Raw genomic sequence first — 18,813 nt, forward strand, 5'->3', positions numbered from 1 at the left:
ACAGGATCCCCTGAGTGGTCTTGTCTAAGCCCGAGTGTCCCTTCACCCCTCCTCCCGCTCCACCCCTCAGCCCTGTCTGTTCCAAAATCCAACTACAGCGAACCCCGCCACCTTGGCACCTGTGTTTACAATGTCCTATATATTTGTGGTTAACAAAGTGAAGGTGGTAACTACTGGTGTCTCAATAAAGTTATGAGATTCAAAATAACCAAACTATATGGAAAAAAATGGTCTGGAGTTTTTTCTTTGGGAAGGGATGGCTTTTTTTGCTCAGTTTGCTACAAGAGCACAGCTCCTATGCTCCTGCATGGCCGGCGGGCAAGTTTATTGACAGTTGGTGGCTTGAATGGAGGAAAGAGACTTACAGAACTGCCTTTAATGAGAGATACATTTCAGCGGGAGCTAATGGTCCTTTGTTTTTCTTGGCCTAAATTTCAAATCACACATACCGTCAAGTGTCTTTTACCTAATCAGTAGGTAGGAAGGCAGGAAGACATGAGAAGGAGCTTGACATGCCATGTTAGAAGTAGACTTTCATTGTGAAAGGGATGTGGCTATAGGGGGTGTGGATGGGGGACATCCAGGAATATAGGATACAAACTTATATGAAAATAAACATCTGTATTTCCACACCGGGGGAAGCAAATCTGTTTACTCCTTTAATATGTTTTTACCTCTATTCATCTATGTGTGACCATTGCTCAGGTGTCTAGCATAGTACACATGCTCAAAATAATCAAATACTGGGAAAAAAAGGCTCTCAGGGTAATGTCAACAGTGGGTGTCAGTAACTGATAGCCTGCCACTAAAAAGGATCTCACTTCAATGGGTTTTGCAATAAAAATAAAATTTAAAATCCCATCCCATGCCAATGCTTAGGTAAAGCTTCATTCTCATCCCCTTTTAATGAACCTGTCACCTGAGGACCTTGAGTATCACATTTCTCAACCCCTGTGCAGTTTGAGGACAGTAAGCAGAAGCGTGGTGGTGAACACATTCCACCCATTCCTCCAAACTCTCTCTCCCCTTGGGGACACAACTGAGCGCAAACACGCTGTAGCTTCACATCAGATTATATGCAAAAGTATTGATAGACTCATCTGTTTCTTGATCTTTGCTTGGACAAAGGCCCTTCCTACTGTCCCAGCTGTTGGAATGCAAGTGTTGTGGAGATACCTTGCCCACAGAAAGGCAAATGTCTGTGCTGGCAACAAGTGGAGTTAAAAGCTGGTGAGACAAGATGTTGCCAAAAGCAGGCATTTAAGATGAATAACACTCTGACATTACTAGTTTGTTTATGTCTTCTGATCATTTGAAATCTCTTTAATTTTGCTTTCTGGTATTTCAAGCTCTTATGAGTCACGTTTTGAAGCCTTTCCCTGCAGTCATGACATCTAGAAACATTATTATAAAGTGTTTTCTTAAAAAAAGTTCACATAATCCCAGGACTCAAGGCGATGAGACTTTGTTTAGTGTCTCAAGGAATTCAATAAAATCATATGTTTTGGCACAACTGAAACAACCCCATTTCCCTCCCTGAAAAATGCAGCTCGTGTAAAGCTCTGCAAAACCCCTGTTTTGCAGGGATATTTGGCGCTCTCTCAGGGGGATCAGCACTCCCTCGCCATTCCCCGTTCCCCTAGCAGTAGCTCTCCACGTTGGCTCTCCAACTCTCTAGAGGGTGCTGGGGGAAGGAAGCTGCTGTTTCCAGCTCTCCTTCCTTAATGCTTTTTCTCTCTATTACTGCACTTCTATTTCTTTGCCATTCCAGCCTGTCTGGAAATAGTGACCTGCAGAGGAACAAGAAGCATTAGGGTATCTGTGCCTGTGGGAAGCACCAGGCTGAAGTTGGTAGAGGTAGCTGGGGAGACCTTGGGATGGAGCTGTGTGAGAGCTTGCAACGCCCCCCTTCCACCATCCCTTTCTGTGATAGTTTGCCACAGAAGCAGAGCAAGTGCAACAAGCCGGCTCCTTCATGGAGACCCTTCTTTTCCATATCACCTCCTGCAAGCCTTGCCAAAAATCACAACTTTCCTTTCCAGCCCCTGCCTCCATTATCATCAAAACAAGGCAGACAAAAAATCCCCTAAACATACCTCACGCGATCAGTAGAAACTAAATGATGTGATCCCTTCTGCTGTTGATCCTGTATTTGCTTCCCATTGTGTATGGTTTCCAAACACCTACAAGAGCACTGCACTGGGGCTGCCCTATGCTCCCTGCTCCCCACGGCACATTGTTCAGTCATGTTCATCTTTTATCCAGCAGCCCAGCAGTGACCATGCTTCTTCCTTTTCTACAGGGAAAACATTAGTAAATACAGGAAGGCAGCAGTACAGCTTGGCACCAGAAATGCCATGTGTATAATCCCTAGCACTGGGGACAGAGAAACAATGAGAAACAATTAATTATAAAAAGAGAAGGAGGGAGGGAGGAGGAGAAGGAGGGAGGGAGGAGAAGAAGGGGGGAGGAATGAAAAACGTGGGAGTTTGGTCCACGGATGGTGAGGTTCAGTGACTGATATCCTGAATTCTTGGAGAGATTTTGGCTGCATGAGAATATAGCATGGTAATTCTGAGAGGATTTACTGAAGGTATGAAGTATAAATAAAACAAAGGATAAAATAAGCTTGATCAATACAGCCAGAAAACACTCTGCTGGTGCAGTATTTCATCTTGCAAGGGTTGCATAAAGCTGTTGGTTTCTGTGAGCAGATATTAATGAAGCAGTGCAGCAGCTTCAGTAGCACTTTCTTTTGGAGGACTGTGAAGTGCTGGACAAATATACATCATGCATTTAGCACTGCAAGCAGCCTTATTTCGTAAATCTTACTATTCACTTTTTGCAGGCCAAGTAGTTAATTGCCCTAGCCAAGGTTAGGGCAGAAGCTTAATGACAGAACCAGAGAAATAGCCAGACAGAACCTGGCACAAGTATTTTCACCAAAAAAAAAAATTGCTTTGCACCAGCTGTATGTCCCAGCCCCATCAGACAGAAAAAAAATAAATCAGAATGACAAGGATTAGTGACTATGAGCTGAAGCCAGACATTTAAATTAGGAACAGGGCACATTTTTAACTGCAAGAGGTGACTAGTCATTGTATGATGAAGGAAAGTAGCAGCTTTTCTACTTTGTATCTTTAGGGAAGTTGTTTGGCTTTCTCACATTCTGCCCTATTGCACCCACAGACAGACTCTGCTCTTGTTAGTCTCAAAAGGACTCACCTATGGATGTAAGGAGACAGAAATGTCTAAATTCCCAGTCCTGCAATACAATACATGCTGGCAGTCTCTGAGCTCACCTGAAGCCTTGCTGATTTCAGTGGCACTCTGAGCAAGGACAGGGTCTGCTTGTGCTCATCAAGGTGCATGACTACAACCTTGAAAGTAATTAAATAAGCATAAGCTTCTGCTGCAATGCTGAAAATGTGTCATCGTGTTTTAAAGCAGAGAAACTCACCTGTTGCTTTTTAATGAGATGGAAAATGCTGTTATACACATATTGCTGCAGCATCAAGAATTCTTCTTGATACTCTGATATCAAAGAAAACAAATCTTTATCGGTACTAAACCTGCCCATCCTTCTTTTATTGCAGACTCAAGGCCTATTCCTATCATTATTTGTACCCACTCGCAGCTTTACCCACAGGAATGCTCCAAATGACATCGGTGAGACCAAGCTTATACAGAAAGCTAAACATGCAGAAACTTGTTTGCACACCGAGGTTCTAAATTTAGCATTTTTTTCTGTCTTTGGCCAATAAAACCTTTAAAAAAGTAATTCTGCCTGTGTGCCTAAGTCTGCTTGAACGGCTGAATATTTGTGAACCTTGCGTGAAGGGGAAGGATCTGTAATCTTTGTCTATTTGAAAGGAAGATATGCAACAAAAGAATAGACAAAGGACTTACAGGAAAGGGAGCTGGAACCCTCTGCATGACCTCCTGCAGCAAAACCCATAGTTCCATAGAATGAAGTTAATTAACCAGCAATTATTTCTGAAGTGCATCTGATCTAATGTATTTGTCACAAAGATGTCATTAAGAGTATCAAGCCACTGCTGGAAGTCAAGACTACTTAACACTCCCACCCTCACCACAATCACACTGCTACATGACTGAAACTGTACATCTCTTGCATTGCAGTCCCTTCAGCTTCAAATCACACAGGGAAATGTGCTCTTCCCCAAGCCCCCTGCTGCTGCAGCCTGTCTGCCAGCTGTCACTCACTTCAAGATATGCTACTCACACACCTCGAGGGCTCTTCCACTGACTTTTAATGTTAGGAAAGTGGTGGGAATGATTCTTGTGTCTACTCTCCTGCTTCAGCTGAGCTGATTCAATGGAAACTGTCCCTCCTGCAACCTGTCCCTCCTGCAACAGCCTACCTCAGCCTAGAAAGGGTCTTAGGGAAGAGCAACACCAGTGATCTCTGGTTTTGTCTGTATTGTTCAGGCAGGCACACAAACTATTTTACTGTTGTGTCTGACTTGAGACTACCAAGAACTGCTCCAAACCATGGTGGGTACCTGTCAACTGTTGTAGACATCTTCCCATTGCTGGCCTGAAAGCATGGTTTCACTATGTCCTTGTTATGGCCTGCAAACAGAGTGGGAAAGGGCTGTGGATCACCTTAGCAGAAGCCAGACTCCAAGCTGAGACAATGGACACCTCTTGTGGTGTCTACAGAGCAGCAGTGCTGCTGAGAGCCGATACTCTTGTGTTTACCTAGGCTTAGTCTTCCCTAGAAGTTGCACAGAACACAAAGCAGTTCTAAGAAAAACATTTCAACACCAGGCTCGTTCAGGGCTCTCCAGCAACCCCACCAAGCAGAAATGTCACAGCCCTGCCCCTCTTCCCTCCCTACGTCTGCAGAGGTGGCCAAAAGGTGCTTCTTTCTCTCAGAACTGAAGGCCTCAAGGTAAGAAATGGAGATGTCTCCATTCCCCCTGGACAAGAGGATGGGGTAACAACAGGGAATTTTAAATATCCCACTTCTGTGGGATTTCTCTCCTCAGGAAGGTGAGCTGACCATGCTCTCTCCTCCAGCCAGTAGGCAAGCTGGGGCACCAACCGCAGGCTCCCCTATACCGCCGAGGGGGCATGCTTCTCCAGGGTATCATTAAGGGAGCCCCAGGAGGGCTCCACAGCCACCGCTCTGGCCACATTTCCAAGTGCCCTCAAAGCTGACGCGCCAGCGCGACCCCCTGCTCAGAACAGCGCAGCCCCGGCGGCCAGCGCGGCCAAGCTTGCTCCGCACGGCACCGCCTCCGCGCGGGGGCGGGGTCGCGGGGGGCGGGGCCCCGCTAGCGCTCGAGCGCGCCCCGCCGCTCCAGCCCACTGGGCGGGGGTGGTGGGCGTGACCATCCCCTGCGGGTGGGCGGAGCTGTGGCCACCGAGGCGGGGTGTGTGTGTGTGTGTGTGTGTGTGTATGCGTGTGCCTGCCTGAGGAGCGGCCGCTCTATCCGGCGGCCTCGGCTGCTCTGGAGGAGAAGGGCGGGCGGGGGTAGGTCGGTCCTGCTCCAAGATGGCGGCGCAGAGGAGGAGTCTGCTGCAGAGTGTGAGTGGCACTTTCCCCCCTGGTCCACGCACAGGCACCCCCCGGTGGGTGCGAGGGGGTACCCGGGCCTCCTCCTCGTCTGCCCCCCGCAGTGCCGTGTGGGAAGGGGGAGGCCCGGCGGGGGCGGGGAGCGTTCCGCTTCAGCGGGGGGTGGGTTGCTGCCCTCTGCCCCCGGGGCCGCCTGCGGCTGGGAGTCCCCGCCACCCTGGCGGGCAGGCCGCTCCGCAGCGCTGCGGGCGGGGGCGGCAGGTGGCGGCGGGGGCCGCGCCTGTACCGCGGGCTTGGGGCGGCCCGGCCGTGTGAGGGGGCAGCGGCGCTGCAGGCCGGCGCTGTGTGAGCGGGCGGCCTGCGCCGGGGGCTGGGCCCGGGGTGTCTGACCGCGGCGGGGCCCAGTCCCCCTGTCCTGGCTGCCCAGAGTCCGGCGGGGGACCCGAGCCTTCCCTGTGCTCCCGTGTCGCGGGGCCGCGAGGGGCCGATTCACCACATGGATAGCTAGTGCTGTGCAGTACCCAGCGTGAAACTCTGGTGCAAATTTAACTTCTGCTCTCTTGTTAGCAAGAGCTGGAGGTGCAGCCAGAGCTCAGCTTCAGAGGGAAAGGAAGTGGTAAGTGATCCAGTTCTGCAGCAGGGAAGCTGAAGTTATCGGCTGGGGTGGTGTGCTGCCGTGCTAGCGAAGGGAGGAGGGTTGAGAAGATTGTAGGGACGGATTTGTAACCTGTACTGGACCAGGATCCTCAGTTCAAGCTGCTTGGCGTTTACGTGATCTCCTTCCTCTTTCTTTCTCATAGGAACAGCAGCCCAGTTGGACAGACGACTTGCCATCCTGCCATCTCTCTGGAGTGGGCTCAGCTCCAAACCGTTCCTACAGTGCAGATGGCAAGGGGACAGAGGGTCACCCCTTGGAAGATAACTGGTTAAAATTCAGGTAAATGGGTATTTAGTTTGTCACACAGGACTTGGAAGAAGAGGGTGGGGCCTGGGCATGCAGAGGTGTCTGGAGGAACCGGTTAAGTATGTCTGTGTCTCAGACATCTGTGACCTCTTTGTTTCTGCCTCTTTGACAGGAGCGAGAACAACTGCTACCTCTATGGTGTCTTTAATGGCTATGATGGCAACCGAGTCACCAATTTTGTGGGTCAGAGGCTCTCTGCAGAATTGCTGCTGGGCCAGCTACATGCAGACCACAGTGATGCTGATGTGCGTCGGGTTCTGCTGCAGGTAAAGAAGCTTTCTTTGACTGGGAAAGCTTCCTGCTTCTCACACTACCCACGTCCTTCTTTTGCCACCAGGGGAGCAGCATCTGGTTTCTGTGGGGGTTGGAAACATCTGCCAATGGTTGCAGCTGCACTCATCCTAAGCAGCTGTAGTGCTTTGTTTCACTCCCGCCTCGTACCCATCTGTCCCCTTGGCTTTGTCAGCACAGTCCTGAGAGTTTTCCAGAAAGCTGCAGCTTGTCTTCACTGGACACGTAGGAGCAAGTCAGCCTGTGAAGAAGATGGCAATAAGTGGAAGGGGGAAGTTAATGTGTGGGGAGATGGATTTGTGAGTGCGCTTTGAGTGATAGGCAAGTTCTTACAGTCAACGTGCAAGATCAGATAGGTCTCTGACATTGCTGTGAATGTAATTTTTATGGTTTTGTCACCTGTTTTGAGCTGTTGCAGATTGTTTTTACAAGCTGTTAACTAGTTGCACTGAAATAATTGTGTTTCAATGTGATGTACTGGTCCTTGAAATGTCTGTATGTATAGTAATCATCCACTCTTACGAGCCAGTCTTAGGGAGGTGGGGATGGGTAGCCTCAAAGGCATTGGATAAGAGCTTAGTTTCTCTTCATGGCCTTTTTTAGGCTTTTGATGTGGTAGAAAGAAGCTTCCTGGAGTCTATTGATGATGCCTTGGCAGAGAAGGCCAGTCTGCAGTCCCAGCTACCAGAGGTAATGTAGCCTTAGGAACAGAGGTTGTTGGAGGTTGCACCTTCCAGGTTACTGGGTGAGGTTTGGGAATGTTAGTCAGTCTGGGCTGAAGGAGGCTGAAATTGAACATGGTTTCTCTGTGGCTCTCTTCTGGGAGCTTGCATGAAATGAAGCAAGTGTCTTGGTGCATTTCCCAGAGTTCCCACTGTTTATACTGGCACTACGCAGACCCATCATTGGTTATCTTAGTAAGGAACTGAACATATCATGGGGAGGAGTTCATCTTGTACATGTGGCTCTTCCAGGACAAAGCTGTATGATGCGGGTGAGAGACATGGCCTCAGATTTGCATGGCATCTGGGCAGGTGTGGATTCTGTTCTTCAGGTGAACTGGACTGTCGTCTCCAGAACCTTATTGGAGCTATGTCATTTGTTAGGATTGAACAAATAATTGTATGTCTTGCATAGGCTTGGCATGAAGCTAAGATATGTCAAGACAATTCCCCTCCCTATGGAATCTGATTCCAGCTGTGGTTTCCGTGTCGTGGACTGTGTATTTAAGCATCTCCCTCATTTTGGGTTCCAGGGTGTCCCTCACCACCAGCTGCCTCCTCAGTACCAGAAGATTGTGGAGAGATTGAAGGTTGTAGAGCAGGAGATCTCTGGAGGAGCCATGGCTATTGTAGCTGTTGTTCTCAATAACAAGCTTTATATCGCCAATGTGGGTGAGTTGTTTTTTGTCAGCAGCTCAGTCTAGGCATTTCTGAGGATGGCTGTGGTTCTAAGAAGTGAAAGCAGTTTGCATGTGGGGGACAGTTTCTTTGGTCTGTGGCCAAGGAGTGATATGCTTGTTACTTACAGGAGCACTTGAAATCAGCCTGGCTCTTTATTTCTGCAGATGTTGGCTGGTGCAGTGTGCATGACCAAAGAACAGAGGGAAAGTGGGTTGAGAGGCAGTAGTGCAGGTTCACTGAGAAATGGAGAGCTTTCTTGTGAGGTACCAGCTCAGGCCTGGATGAAGAGCTGCCTAGCAGGCCTACTATGCTGCTAGCAAGGCTACTCTTGGAGATCATGATGAGACAGTACATGAGCTTTTATCTTCTTTTCTATTTCTCTCTCCTGTTCCTTTTCCATTTGGATATGTTCTCCCTCTTAACGGCAGAGCTATCTGGTGCCTCATCTCACTGCTCCCACTGCAGGTACCAATCGAGCACTGTTATGCAAGTCCACGGTGGATGGGCTGCAGGTGACTCAGCTCAACGTGGACCATACGACAGAGAATGAGGATGAACTTTTTCGCTTCTCCCAGCTGGGTGAGTGTTGAGTTTCACGTTCATATCTGAGAACATCACATGCCTCCGTTTATCTGGAGCACCAGGAATGATTCAAGCCAATGGAAATAAATGACTGCAAAAAGCAGCTTACTGTGTTTTCAAATGACAAGTTCAGTGCCTTCTTTTTCTGCATGTCTAGCTATTGTGAGGCTGTGGAGTGATTCACTGAACCAGCGGAAAACTATCCTTTTTTTTCCAAGTTTTGTGTATTAGTTTGGCGGTCAGACATAAAACTGACATTGATTTGCCCTCCAGCTATGTGATTGCTGAAGTCTATAGGAAGGCAGGAGTGGAAGCACGGAGCCAGCTGGTAGAAACTGGGTGGAGACTATATGACTGCTTTTTTGGAGGCAAACCACATTTATGCTAGGTTAAGTTGTGTGTGATGCCGCACCCTTGGGATGGTGCATTTCAATATCCTTTTGTACAAGCTGTTGCAAAAAAACCAGGTACTCCGCAGACGGAGCCAGGCCAAGCACTGGCATTCACTGCTGTCACATCAGTAACTATTGAACTCTCAACGCTGACATTTTGCTTTAGGCAGTTGCCCTTTCCTTTGCAGTTTTGACATGTTTTCTTTCTTGGTCTAGAACTAGCCCAGACCACTTGTGTGATTGCTAGTACCGAATTCTTCTTATTTAGATACTTACGTTGTGTACCTTTGTTTAGGTAGAACTAACTGGGCATTTTTCATTAGCTTCACCTGGTAGATACGTTCTTATCTGGTGAGGCTGTTGATGTGGCAATTTTCTGCTTGTCTTATTCTATTTCTGGGTCTTGTCTTATTCTATTTCTCTTCCATTTCCTCTTTTACTCATACTCCTGCAGTAGGGGTATGTGCTGTGAAACAGAAGGCTGAATACAAAAATCCAGGGAAAGAGACCCTTTGACTGCCTTTCTACTGCCAAAAATGCAGACTTTAGCTGTAGTCCATAGCAGAACAGGGATCTGCTAGAAATACCAACCTTAACTTGGTGCAGCAGTGGCTCTCCTGCTGGCGGTCCCAGCAGAAGGGAGAGCCTGTGGAACAAGTCAGTGTGCAGAGGCTGTTTTGAGGGCCCAAGGAGGTGGTTGTAGGGCTAGGCTGAAGCGCAGTGGTGTAAGAGGGTAGCGGGGATAGTGTTTGTCATGATGATGCTTGTGTTGCACCTCTCCTGAGGGGAGGAAAAGGTCTTAGGCCTTTGTGGCTCTTCATCCAGCATATCACACCTTGTTTAGTGCTCCAGGGGAGTTGCTGTGATGTAGACACAACCTCTCTGGTGTGCTGTGAGCCTCCCTGTATTTGTGTCTGTCAGTGGCATGTATCCCCCTGCCAGGAGCTGGCACATGAGCAAGGCCATGTTGATGAGTCAGCTTTGGTCTGCAGCAGATGGCAGAGTTGTGTCTTACTGCTGGGGTAGGTGTGGAGCCATCTGTGCAGTGAGGTTTGGTTTGACTCAGAGGGAGAGTTTCAGTTGGACCCCTGCCCTCACCTTGTACTGAAGACAGTCATCTCTAGATAAAATCTCAAAATAACATTTTCTGCCTGTTAGCTGTAGGTATAACCAGGAAAGGGGATTTGCCAGAACAGACTAAGTGGCTCATCTGCTCTGAGTCCTGCCTCAAATAGTAGCTACACCCAGATGGTCCCTGTTAGAACCTTTTTCAAGATGGGATTCCTTCCTAGACCCTGCCAGAGGTGTATCTCCTTAAATTTATTTAAATAAATACTTGTTTGGTCATTGTCCCTTTTTTAGGAGTAGCCCACATCAGTTTGAGCATTTGAGCAAATTCAAAGTGCCTCTTGTTCTCCTTTTCTCCCTTTGCAATCTAGCGTATTAGTGAAATTGTTATGTGGAGTTTAGGAGCAGGGATTGATAATAGATGGAAGAAAAAGCAGAATCCTTCTCATATGTTTTCCTCCTTCCTGCCTTCTCCTCCCACCGCCCAGTCCAGAGCTGACAGGCGCAGATGTTCCCCTGCCTTTTCAGCAAATGCCTGTGCACACAGGCCAGCTGCCGCTGGTGGCTTTGGACCAGAATGTGGGCTTTGTCTCGGGACCGGCCAACTGTTGCATTTAGAGTGTGCATGTCAGGCTGTGTGCATCTCTCTCCTCTCTTCTTCCCAGATTACAACTAATGAAAAGGTGTCCCTTGGAACACAGCAAACTGCTCTTTCTTTTCTCCCTCTTGGGGTCCTGATGATTCTTTGGCATCTCGTTTTGTCTTGCAGTTCTCTTTGGCTGTGCCTATTTCTTTTCTCATTCCTGACAACCAGAGGAAGTCCTGCAAGTTTCCCAAAGTCAATTAAACTTTTTTGGTTTTCAATCTGGCAGGCTTGGATGCAGGGAAAATAAAACAAGTGGGAACTATTCGTGGGCAGGAAAGCACTCGGCGCATTGGAGATTACAAAGTCAAATACGGCTATACTGATATTGAACTGCTCAGGTCAGAAAAACTTGGCTTTGTGGTTTCAGGCCCTCCTTTTCTTCATGACCCCTTAATTCTCACCTACTATGTCACCATTAAATACTAAATAACACCATCTCTTTCCAGTGCTGCTAAATCTAAGCCCATCATAGCAGAGCCTGAAATACATGGAGGGCACTCCCTGGATGGGGTGACTGGCTTCTTGGTGCTCATGTCTGAAGGGCTCTACAAAGCGCTGGAGGCAGCTCATGGGCCTGGGCAGGCCAACCAGGTGAGCCTGCTCACATCGGAAACGTTCCTTCGGCTATTGACACGCTCCAGCAGTGTTGGCTGCTCTCATAGGGGCTTGCCTCCTCATCTGTCATGCGAGTGCTGGCCAGGTTGAATGCCTGTGCCACCCCGTTCCCATCTGTAGTAACATGGGAGCTGTTTCGCTGAGCCAGTTCTTCTAGGTAGCTGCCTGTCCCTTAGGACTAGCCCATTAAAGGGAATGGGATGATTCAAGGCGCAAGGGCACAAAGCAGCAGGTGAGACCGGCAAGCAGCACGGCTGGAGGAGTTGCCATAAAAACTCTTAGATGAAATGGCAGGAGAAGGTTTCCTCCAAAATCTCCTAAACTTAATTCCTCTTTTTTTTTCTTTTTTTTTTTTTTTTTTCTCCTTCTTTTCTTCCTTCCCTTCTCTGCTCAGGAAATTGCAGCCATGATCGCCACAGAGTTTGCCAAGCAGACATCGCTGGATGCTGTGGCACAAGCAGTAGTGGACCGGGTTAAGCGGATCCACTGTGACACTTTTGCCAGCGGTGGGGAACGATCCAAGTTCTGTCCCCGGCATGAAGACATGACGCTGCTTGTGAGGAATTTTGGGTACCCCCTGGGTGAGATGAGCCAGCCCACGCTGACACCAACACAAGGTGTGTTGGGGAGAGAATGAAACCAAATGGAGGGTGGAAGATAAGATCTCTTGATTGACCCAGCACTGACCTAACATTGGGAGAGGAGATACTCAGTGTAGAAGGAATTTTCTTATTGAAGGTATTATTGGCTTCTGAGATACAGAGTCTGTGATAACTTGACAGAATACGGTACAGCACATAAGAAAGGCAGTTTAATATAAATCCTTGGGTTCTTTGGCCCTTTCTTTGGCCTTTCTTTGCCGCTGTGCACCCTCAGCCAATCATGTCTGCGCTGCATTTTATAGCTCTTGTTTTCTCCCTTCTCAGGAGGCCGTGTCTACCCAGTCTCTGTGCCGTATTCCAGCTCCCAAAGCACAAGCAAGACGAGTGTCACGCTGTCTCTTGTCATGCCTTCCCAAGGCCAGATGGTCAATGGTGCCCACAGCAGCTCAACTCTGGATGAAGCCACCCCCACCCTCACAAAGTAAGATTCCTGCTCTATTGCTACCTGCAGTTTTTCCCTGCACCTCACACTGTGTGAAGTGGTTGAAAAGCAGATACACCTGTCAGTTACCTGTCAATCATTCCTTTATCTGGAGTGTGGTCCTCCTGACTGCAGTATTGACAGCCAGCATAATGTGTTAGCTGGAAAGCGATTGTGTGAGGAGTGGGAATGAGTAAAGCGAGCAGCTCTGAAGCCAGCTCTGGGAACATGCCTTGGGAGCAGCATCTGCTGCTGCTGGTGGAGGGCATTCTGGCAGAGAGCAGCCCTTCTCTTTGGATCTTGTGTGCCAAGCGTGTTGGATGCTGCGCATGGGGGGGAATGTGGGTCCCTTTCATTTTAATAAGAGGGGCTATGCGGGTCACCTGTAAGGCTGCTGGAGACTTGCTGCGCAAGTTGGCTTGCTCACAGGTAGAGGCTAGGGTAGAAAAAAAGGATAAAATTTAGAACTGGATTCTATTTGGATCCACTTTGAAGGATCATACTAGTTAGTGGCTCTGGTTTGGGTTCAGCCTTTGGCATGGAGTGGTGTGTGTACACACTGCAAATTGAAGAAGCTCTCTGATTATTGTATTCTGGTAGCTACAGAAACAATGAGGCTGACGCACTAGAGCTGCTTTGGCTGCAACACAGGTCACGCAAGAATAGCTTTCCTTGCTGCCAGACTCTTCCCGTAAAGCTCATACTGTATGGGTATGGGGAGGCCAGCAGAGTGCATGCCTTTCTTTTTTTTCCTTTTTTTCTCTCCTGTTTTTCCACTCCATTTTTTCACCATTCCTCTCTCTCCCCTGCCCCCCGGCTTCTTCTCTGTTCTTTAGAATGCCTGGTTGTACTTAAGGCCTTCCAGTTCAATGTGAATCATATATCTTTGGCGTTCCAAGCAATTCCAAGCAGTTCTCAACACTTCTAGTGCTCTCATAGAGCAAGAGACTGCAACTTTTTACCTGTTTGCTAAGGATAGCTTGATTTGTGAAGAAGCTGGCACTTGTTCTGGTGTTTTTCTTGTCCAGAGCATCAGATGGGGAAAAATAAAGATGCTTGTTTTCTCTCCATAGCCAAAGCCCAACTGTAACACTCCAGTCGACTAATACTCATACGCAGAGTAGCAGCTCAAGTTCAGACGGGGGTCTCTTCCGCTCCCGACCCACCCACTCGCTCCAGCCAGATGAAGATGGGCGTGTGGAGCCTTATGTGGATTTTGCAGAGTTTTACCGGCTTTGGAACATGGACCATGGTGAGCAGGGAGCATTGACTGTGTCCTAACATGGGAATCTGCCTCCTCCAGACACCCTGCACTCAGCTGCGTGGGCAAAGACTGAGGCAAGAAGGAGAGTGCTCCACTGGGGGCTGTGTTCTGCTGAGAAATAACTCCTATCCAGGATGTGCTGAACACTGGGCTGGGGAGTGTGTGCAGCACACTACACACGTGTAGCCTGTGCCATGCACCCAATCCTGACCGACCTCATTCCCTCAGAAACCCTGTGAATAGGGGAAGGGGTCTTGAATGCAACCCTTGCTGCAGGTTTTTGCAAATAAAGATGCAGAGAGGGCTCCCTCTGGGTAATGCGAGAGTAGGGGCCTGTACCAAGGCTGTGTGTGTGCGCACGTGTGTGTAGGTGTACATGTGTGTGCCTGTGCGTGTGTACTGTCATGATGTTTCCACAACTCAGTTCATAATGCTGTGATTCTAGTCTTCAACTCCTTAGAAGATACCTCTATTTTGCAGAATAAATAACTTATAGCTACACTTGGTGGCACCTGTGTGGCTTGCTCTCTTCCTTACAATGTTGTGTGTGGGTGTGACGGCTCTTCCTGTTGAAACCCTCCTGCTGAAACCACAATAGGGGGTTGCACCCTTGCAGCAGGCAAATTTCTCTTGTAAAAGCGGCCTGAGCCCTTGCAGGCGGCTTAAAAGCATAAGGTCCTTTTCCCATGCTTGCTTACTTGAGATTTGGCGCTGGATTCTGGCTTGGAGTTAAACTATAAATTCAGACTATTGGTTTTTGTAGGCAAAATGCACATCGTTTCCCTTAATGCAGGCCATCTGGGGAGTTGTAGAGGGCAGGTGGAGTTTGTAACGCAGTTTTCCTGCACAGGCTTCTGGTAGCGCGCAGCAGGAGGTCACGTGTGGTTAGAACCAAAACGATGTCGTGATGTGGCTGCCTTGAAGATGCAGATGTGCACCCTCGTGTCAGAGCGGAGAGGTGGGCAGTGAGGAGGGGAGGGTTCCCGCTGGGCTGCTGGCTACACACCAGGTCAGCCAAGCCTGGACTAGCTGGCGGAGGCATCAGGCTCGTGGCCGTCTTGCTCTTCAGTTCAGACTTTTGACGGCAGGCGGCAAGCGAGCCTCTTCCCTCCCTGCTCCAGCCTTCCCCTTCAGCCTGCCTTGCTGGCTCCCCAGGGAAGGGGCCTTTCTCCAGCAAACACGGCGAGGCCTCGGTAGCGACTGCTGTGCCACAGCTCCTGGTACCTCCGCGGGGAGTTGTAAGGCACCAGGCAAAGCCAAGAGGGGGCAAGAGGAGATCACAGGAGAAAGAGCTGCTGAGGGAACTGGCCTAGGTTCCTTCCCAGATACATTTTTGCCTCCAGGCTGGTCACCTTAGGAAAGGGAAAGGGAAGGAGTCAGGGTGAAGTAGCAGTGGATGCTGCAGTCAAGGCCAGTGTGTAGCCAAGCCCTGATGTGTGCAGGTTCAAGGTACTTGTGGCGTGCCAGCTTGGAAAGGAGCAGAGGGAGATTTATCCCTTTGGATAAATCAAATAGCCCTGAGTGCCCCAGGGCAAGATCCGAGTTCACTGAGAAATAACGTGGGCAGGATCAGAGCAGTGAGAAACACCCGTTTCCTTGGAAGGCACAACAGGGATCCCTTGCCCGTAGGTGGGTGGCTCTCCACTGCTGCTGCCTCCAGGTCCCGCGGGCATGGCTTCGCCTGGCAGGGTTTCGTGCAAATTGTGCGGGGCTCTTGGCTGCTGCGCTGCCTGCAGAAGCTCACATTTCCCTGTCGTGTAGTTCCCAGGAAGACTGAGTGTGCTGAACATGCCGGCACAGGCACCTTCCAACCCTGCCAGGGAAGTGGCTTTGAGTGGTGTGGAGGGAAAGGCAGCAGCTTTATGAGCCTTGGTGCCTTGTCCCTGAGGCTGACTGAGGCAGGGGCTGGCAGTCCCTCACCTGTGCCCTCTGCCCTGTGAGAAGCCCGGAGTTCAGGTATCTGAGCCCAGCCTAGCTTTGTCCTGGAGTGCTCTGAAATGTCATTTGACCTGGAGATCCTATCCTTTCCTCCAGGTTATTGTGTGGCTATTTGATAGGATGATGTGATCTTGGTATGGACTAAAATGGAGTTGAAGAGGTTTTACCCTATTCTGCGTTCCCTAACCTGGCACAGATTTCAATAGCTGTATAAACACGTCTTTCTTGCTTATTCCCCCATCCCATTTATCTATGGTATTTGCTAACTTACACTGAGAACAGTTCCAATGGGAAATATTCCAGCATGTGGATGCTCCAGATAAAAGTTTAAGAATTGCCAAGTGCACTTACACAGGCAAAACAAACTTTTCCTTTGGCATAATTATCAGTTTATGAAGTACAAAAAAATAAAGTAGGTAAGAGTGGGTGCATCACACTAAGCTGTGTTTGCAAAGCCACTGGAAAAAAAGATGAGGAAAATAAGGTTTTCTGTACATGCTATGTAAGCCATGGCTTAGGAGTCCAGGTCAAAGAAACAGACTGAACATTCTGTACAGGGGAAGGAGGCTTGGGAGCAAATGTTGGTGTTTAATATAGTGATGGGAAGATGTGGTCTGCAACAACAGTGGAAAAACCTCCTCTCCTTTGCCCCTTTAAAATGAAGGAGTGGATGGAAGAAGACAGAACCAGAAACAAGAGCAGGGGCCTTTTTGCAGTGTAGTGAAATTCAAAACCACCAGAAACTTAGTCCTAGGCAGAAAGAGAAAAACGGTGCAGCTATGCACCACAGACTGCTGGAGAGGAGCTGGCAAATTAAGATCGGAATATGCAGAGTGAGTCTGCAGTAAAGGCAGTTAATCTTATTTTTCAAGAGCTATCCCCTTGTGAGACAAGGGTAGAAATGACAAGCCCATGGGAGCAGTGGGGAGCACCTGTGGCTCAGGCTGAGGGTTGTTAAGAGGTGCTCAAGCTGTGGCTGGTGAGACAGGCTGGGAGAAGATCTGGATCCCCGTGCTCACGGGCAGGCAGTGAGGTGAGAGGGCAGCCAAGCTGAAGTGGCATGCTGAAGATTCAGCAGGGCCAAAGATGTCGCAAAGATTTTTTACGCTTTTGGGGAGGATCGAAGCCATGTGCCCCTCGCTGTATGCCAGGGGTGTGGAGAAAACCCAGCAAAGACTGGTAAGGACTTTGTAGACTCCCTGCTGCCTTTGAGGACCTCCAGAAATAGCTGACGGAAAGAGGAGGCAATGTTGGGGCTGGTTTCAGTGTGAAGCCTGGGGCTTGTGTTGCTCTGGACTTGAAGCAGTGTCTGTCCTGACCCAGCCCCCAAAGCCTTCTTTCGGCTTGCACTCTTCCTCCTCCCTAAACCACCATTATCCCCTCACCGGGTGGAGGTGCCTGGGTGGGAGACAGGACACACTCCATCATCCCTCCCATCCCTAATTTTCTGTCCCTCCTTGCTTCTCCTTTACTGAGAAACCTTTCCAGCAGTCCAGTGGGGAGTGCCCAGCACCGGTGGAGGGGGCTGGGTGGGTGTTGGCAAGACACCCTTGCTGGCAGCTGTCTGCACCTTCTGCGCCCCCATGCATCTCACGGTCCCAGGACAAGCAGGGTGGCCTCTGCAGCACTAGGAAAGGGCGGTTTCCAAAAAATTCTTGGTAGGGTTGTGTCTACCCCAGCATGGGGTGGACATAAGCCATCAGATGGAGACCTAGAAGCTCCTGGGCTGCCTTGGGGTATGGAGGTCTGCAGCCACAGAGTGGCCCTTGGTGACACCTAAAACTGAGGTCCTCACCATCTCTGCCACTGAAAGATCACCAGGGACTTTTTTATTTTAAGCTCTCCGTTAGCTGAGCAGCGCACCCATTTATAACAAAATCTTTAAATAGAGGAAGGTTAGCCAGGCAGGGTCATGGCTGGCAGTCAGTGCTCAGCTCTGGTACATCATCTGTGGGCAAGTCATGCAGAGCTTGGGTTTTCTTCAGCAGCCGAGGCATCAGCTGAAGCTAACATAGGCTGGTTTGTTCCCATTCACCTCTTACTTCACACTTGGTTGCTTTTGGCACACCTGGACATTCCAACAGGGAAGAGGCATCCAGTCAGCAAGTGCCGCTCAGTGCCACCAATGCTCCCTGGACCATGCAAGGGAAATGCAGCATTCTCGACTAGAGTCTGTGCTCCCTCAGCTGCCATGCTCTGAAGAGGAAGGAATGTGTTCCTTTCCTTTCACCCCTTTTATTTTTCATCACATGAAGGTTTTGAGAGTGTTAGGAGATAGCAGAAGGGTTTGTGGCACCACTGAAAAAAATGCCACAATTGGCCTCCTGTCATTGTGTGGCAGATAGCCATAGCTGAAGAGTGAAGCTGCCTAAAATATATAAATATTTTTTAACTTGATAGCTAACAGACAGTTGTTTATATATAATAGTCTAGTTTTTCCTTTTCTAGAAATTCTGAGAAAGGGCTTTAAAGTAATCCTGTATAGTTCATTGCTCAAGTGACTTGCCTTTCTCCGGTTAAGAGCATCGCTGGCATCCTAAAACATCAGTGCCGTTAACATGAGTTGTAAATAAACCACGAGGGATGGGTTAGGTATTTTAAATCCTATAGCTCTTTCTGTAAGCATAGGAATGCTATTTGGAGTATTCTGGCTAAAATTCAGCATGAGTACTTATATTCTGCCAACTGCAATCCCCTCCTGGAGTTTCAAATGGATACGATATTTATCTTCACTTCCCGTCTTAACTATTGTGTGTTGTCACCGTAGGTTGCTAAACAACTGCTGTCTCATCGGTGGCTGTATTTTGCTAGTGAATAAAGTGAGCCCCACGTGCATATGAACCATAAAGCTATTTGGAGTCCTTGCATAAGAACCCCAAGATACATGTAAGCTGTTAATATTTATTATGTGGAGCTGAGAACATCACTGAAGATGGAGGGATTAGAGTAACTGAGTTCAGGCTGTCGAACAGCCAGACAGAATGGAAGAGAAAACAGATGCCCTGGAGGAACAAGAGCAAAA

At 48.9% G+C, this 18,813-nt stretch overlaps 2 protein-coding genes across 2 annotated transcripts in view; one reads left to right on the top strand and one right to left on the bottom strand.

The window, feature by feature from the left end:
• RPL3 (ribosomal protein L3) overlaps nucleotides 1-18,813 on the bottom strand; it is an 86,033-nt gene that overhangs the window by 32,673 nt on the left and 34,547 nt on the right. The gene's annotated exons all lie outside the window — the stretch shown is intronic.
• Nucleotides 5,419-14,354, top strand: TAB1 (TGF-beta activated kinase 1 (MAP3K7) binding protein 1). Its single transcript, XM_080393793.1, has 11 exons — nucleotides 5,419-5,557; nucleotides 6,346-6,482; nucleotides 6,622-6,775; nucleotides 7,404-7,490; nucleotides 8,056-8,194; nucleotides 8,669-8,782; nucleotides 11,118-11,229; nucleotides 11,338-11,482; nucleotides 11,901-12,123; nucleotides 12,433-12,589; nucleotides 13,663-14,354. Exons 1-11 carry the CDS (start codon nucleotides 5,525-5,527, stop codon nucleotides 13,868-13,870), a joined length of 1,509 nt encoding a protein of 502 aa, XP_080249919.1. The 5' UTR covers nucleotides 5,419-5,524; the 3' UTR covers nucleotides 13,871-14,354.

The sequence above is a fragment of the Falco punctatus genome (genome assembly GCF_963210335.1).
Source record: "Falco punctatus genome assembly, chromosome: 6".
Classification (NCBI taxonomy): Eukaryota; Metazoa; Chordata; class Aves; order Falconiformes; family Falconidae; genus Falco; species Falco punctatus.

Excerpts from the sequence above, each read along its gene's own strand:
- TAB1 (XM_080393793.1), top strand. The coding sequence starts at position 5,525 with ATGGCGGCGCAGAGGAGGAGTCTGCTGCAGAGT. Across the intron at positions 11,483-11,900 it reads GGCCTGGGCAGGCCAACCAG|GAAATTGCAGCCATGATCGC; the intron begins GTGAGCCTGCTC and ends TTCTCTGCTCAG. Across the intron at positions 12,590-13,662 it reads GCCACCCCCACCCTCACAAA|CCAAAGCCCAACTGTAACAC; the intron begins GTAAGATTCCTG and ends TTCTCTCCATAG.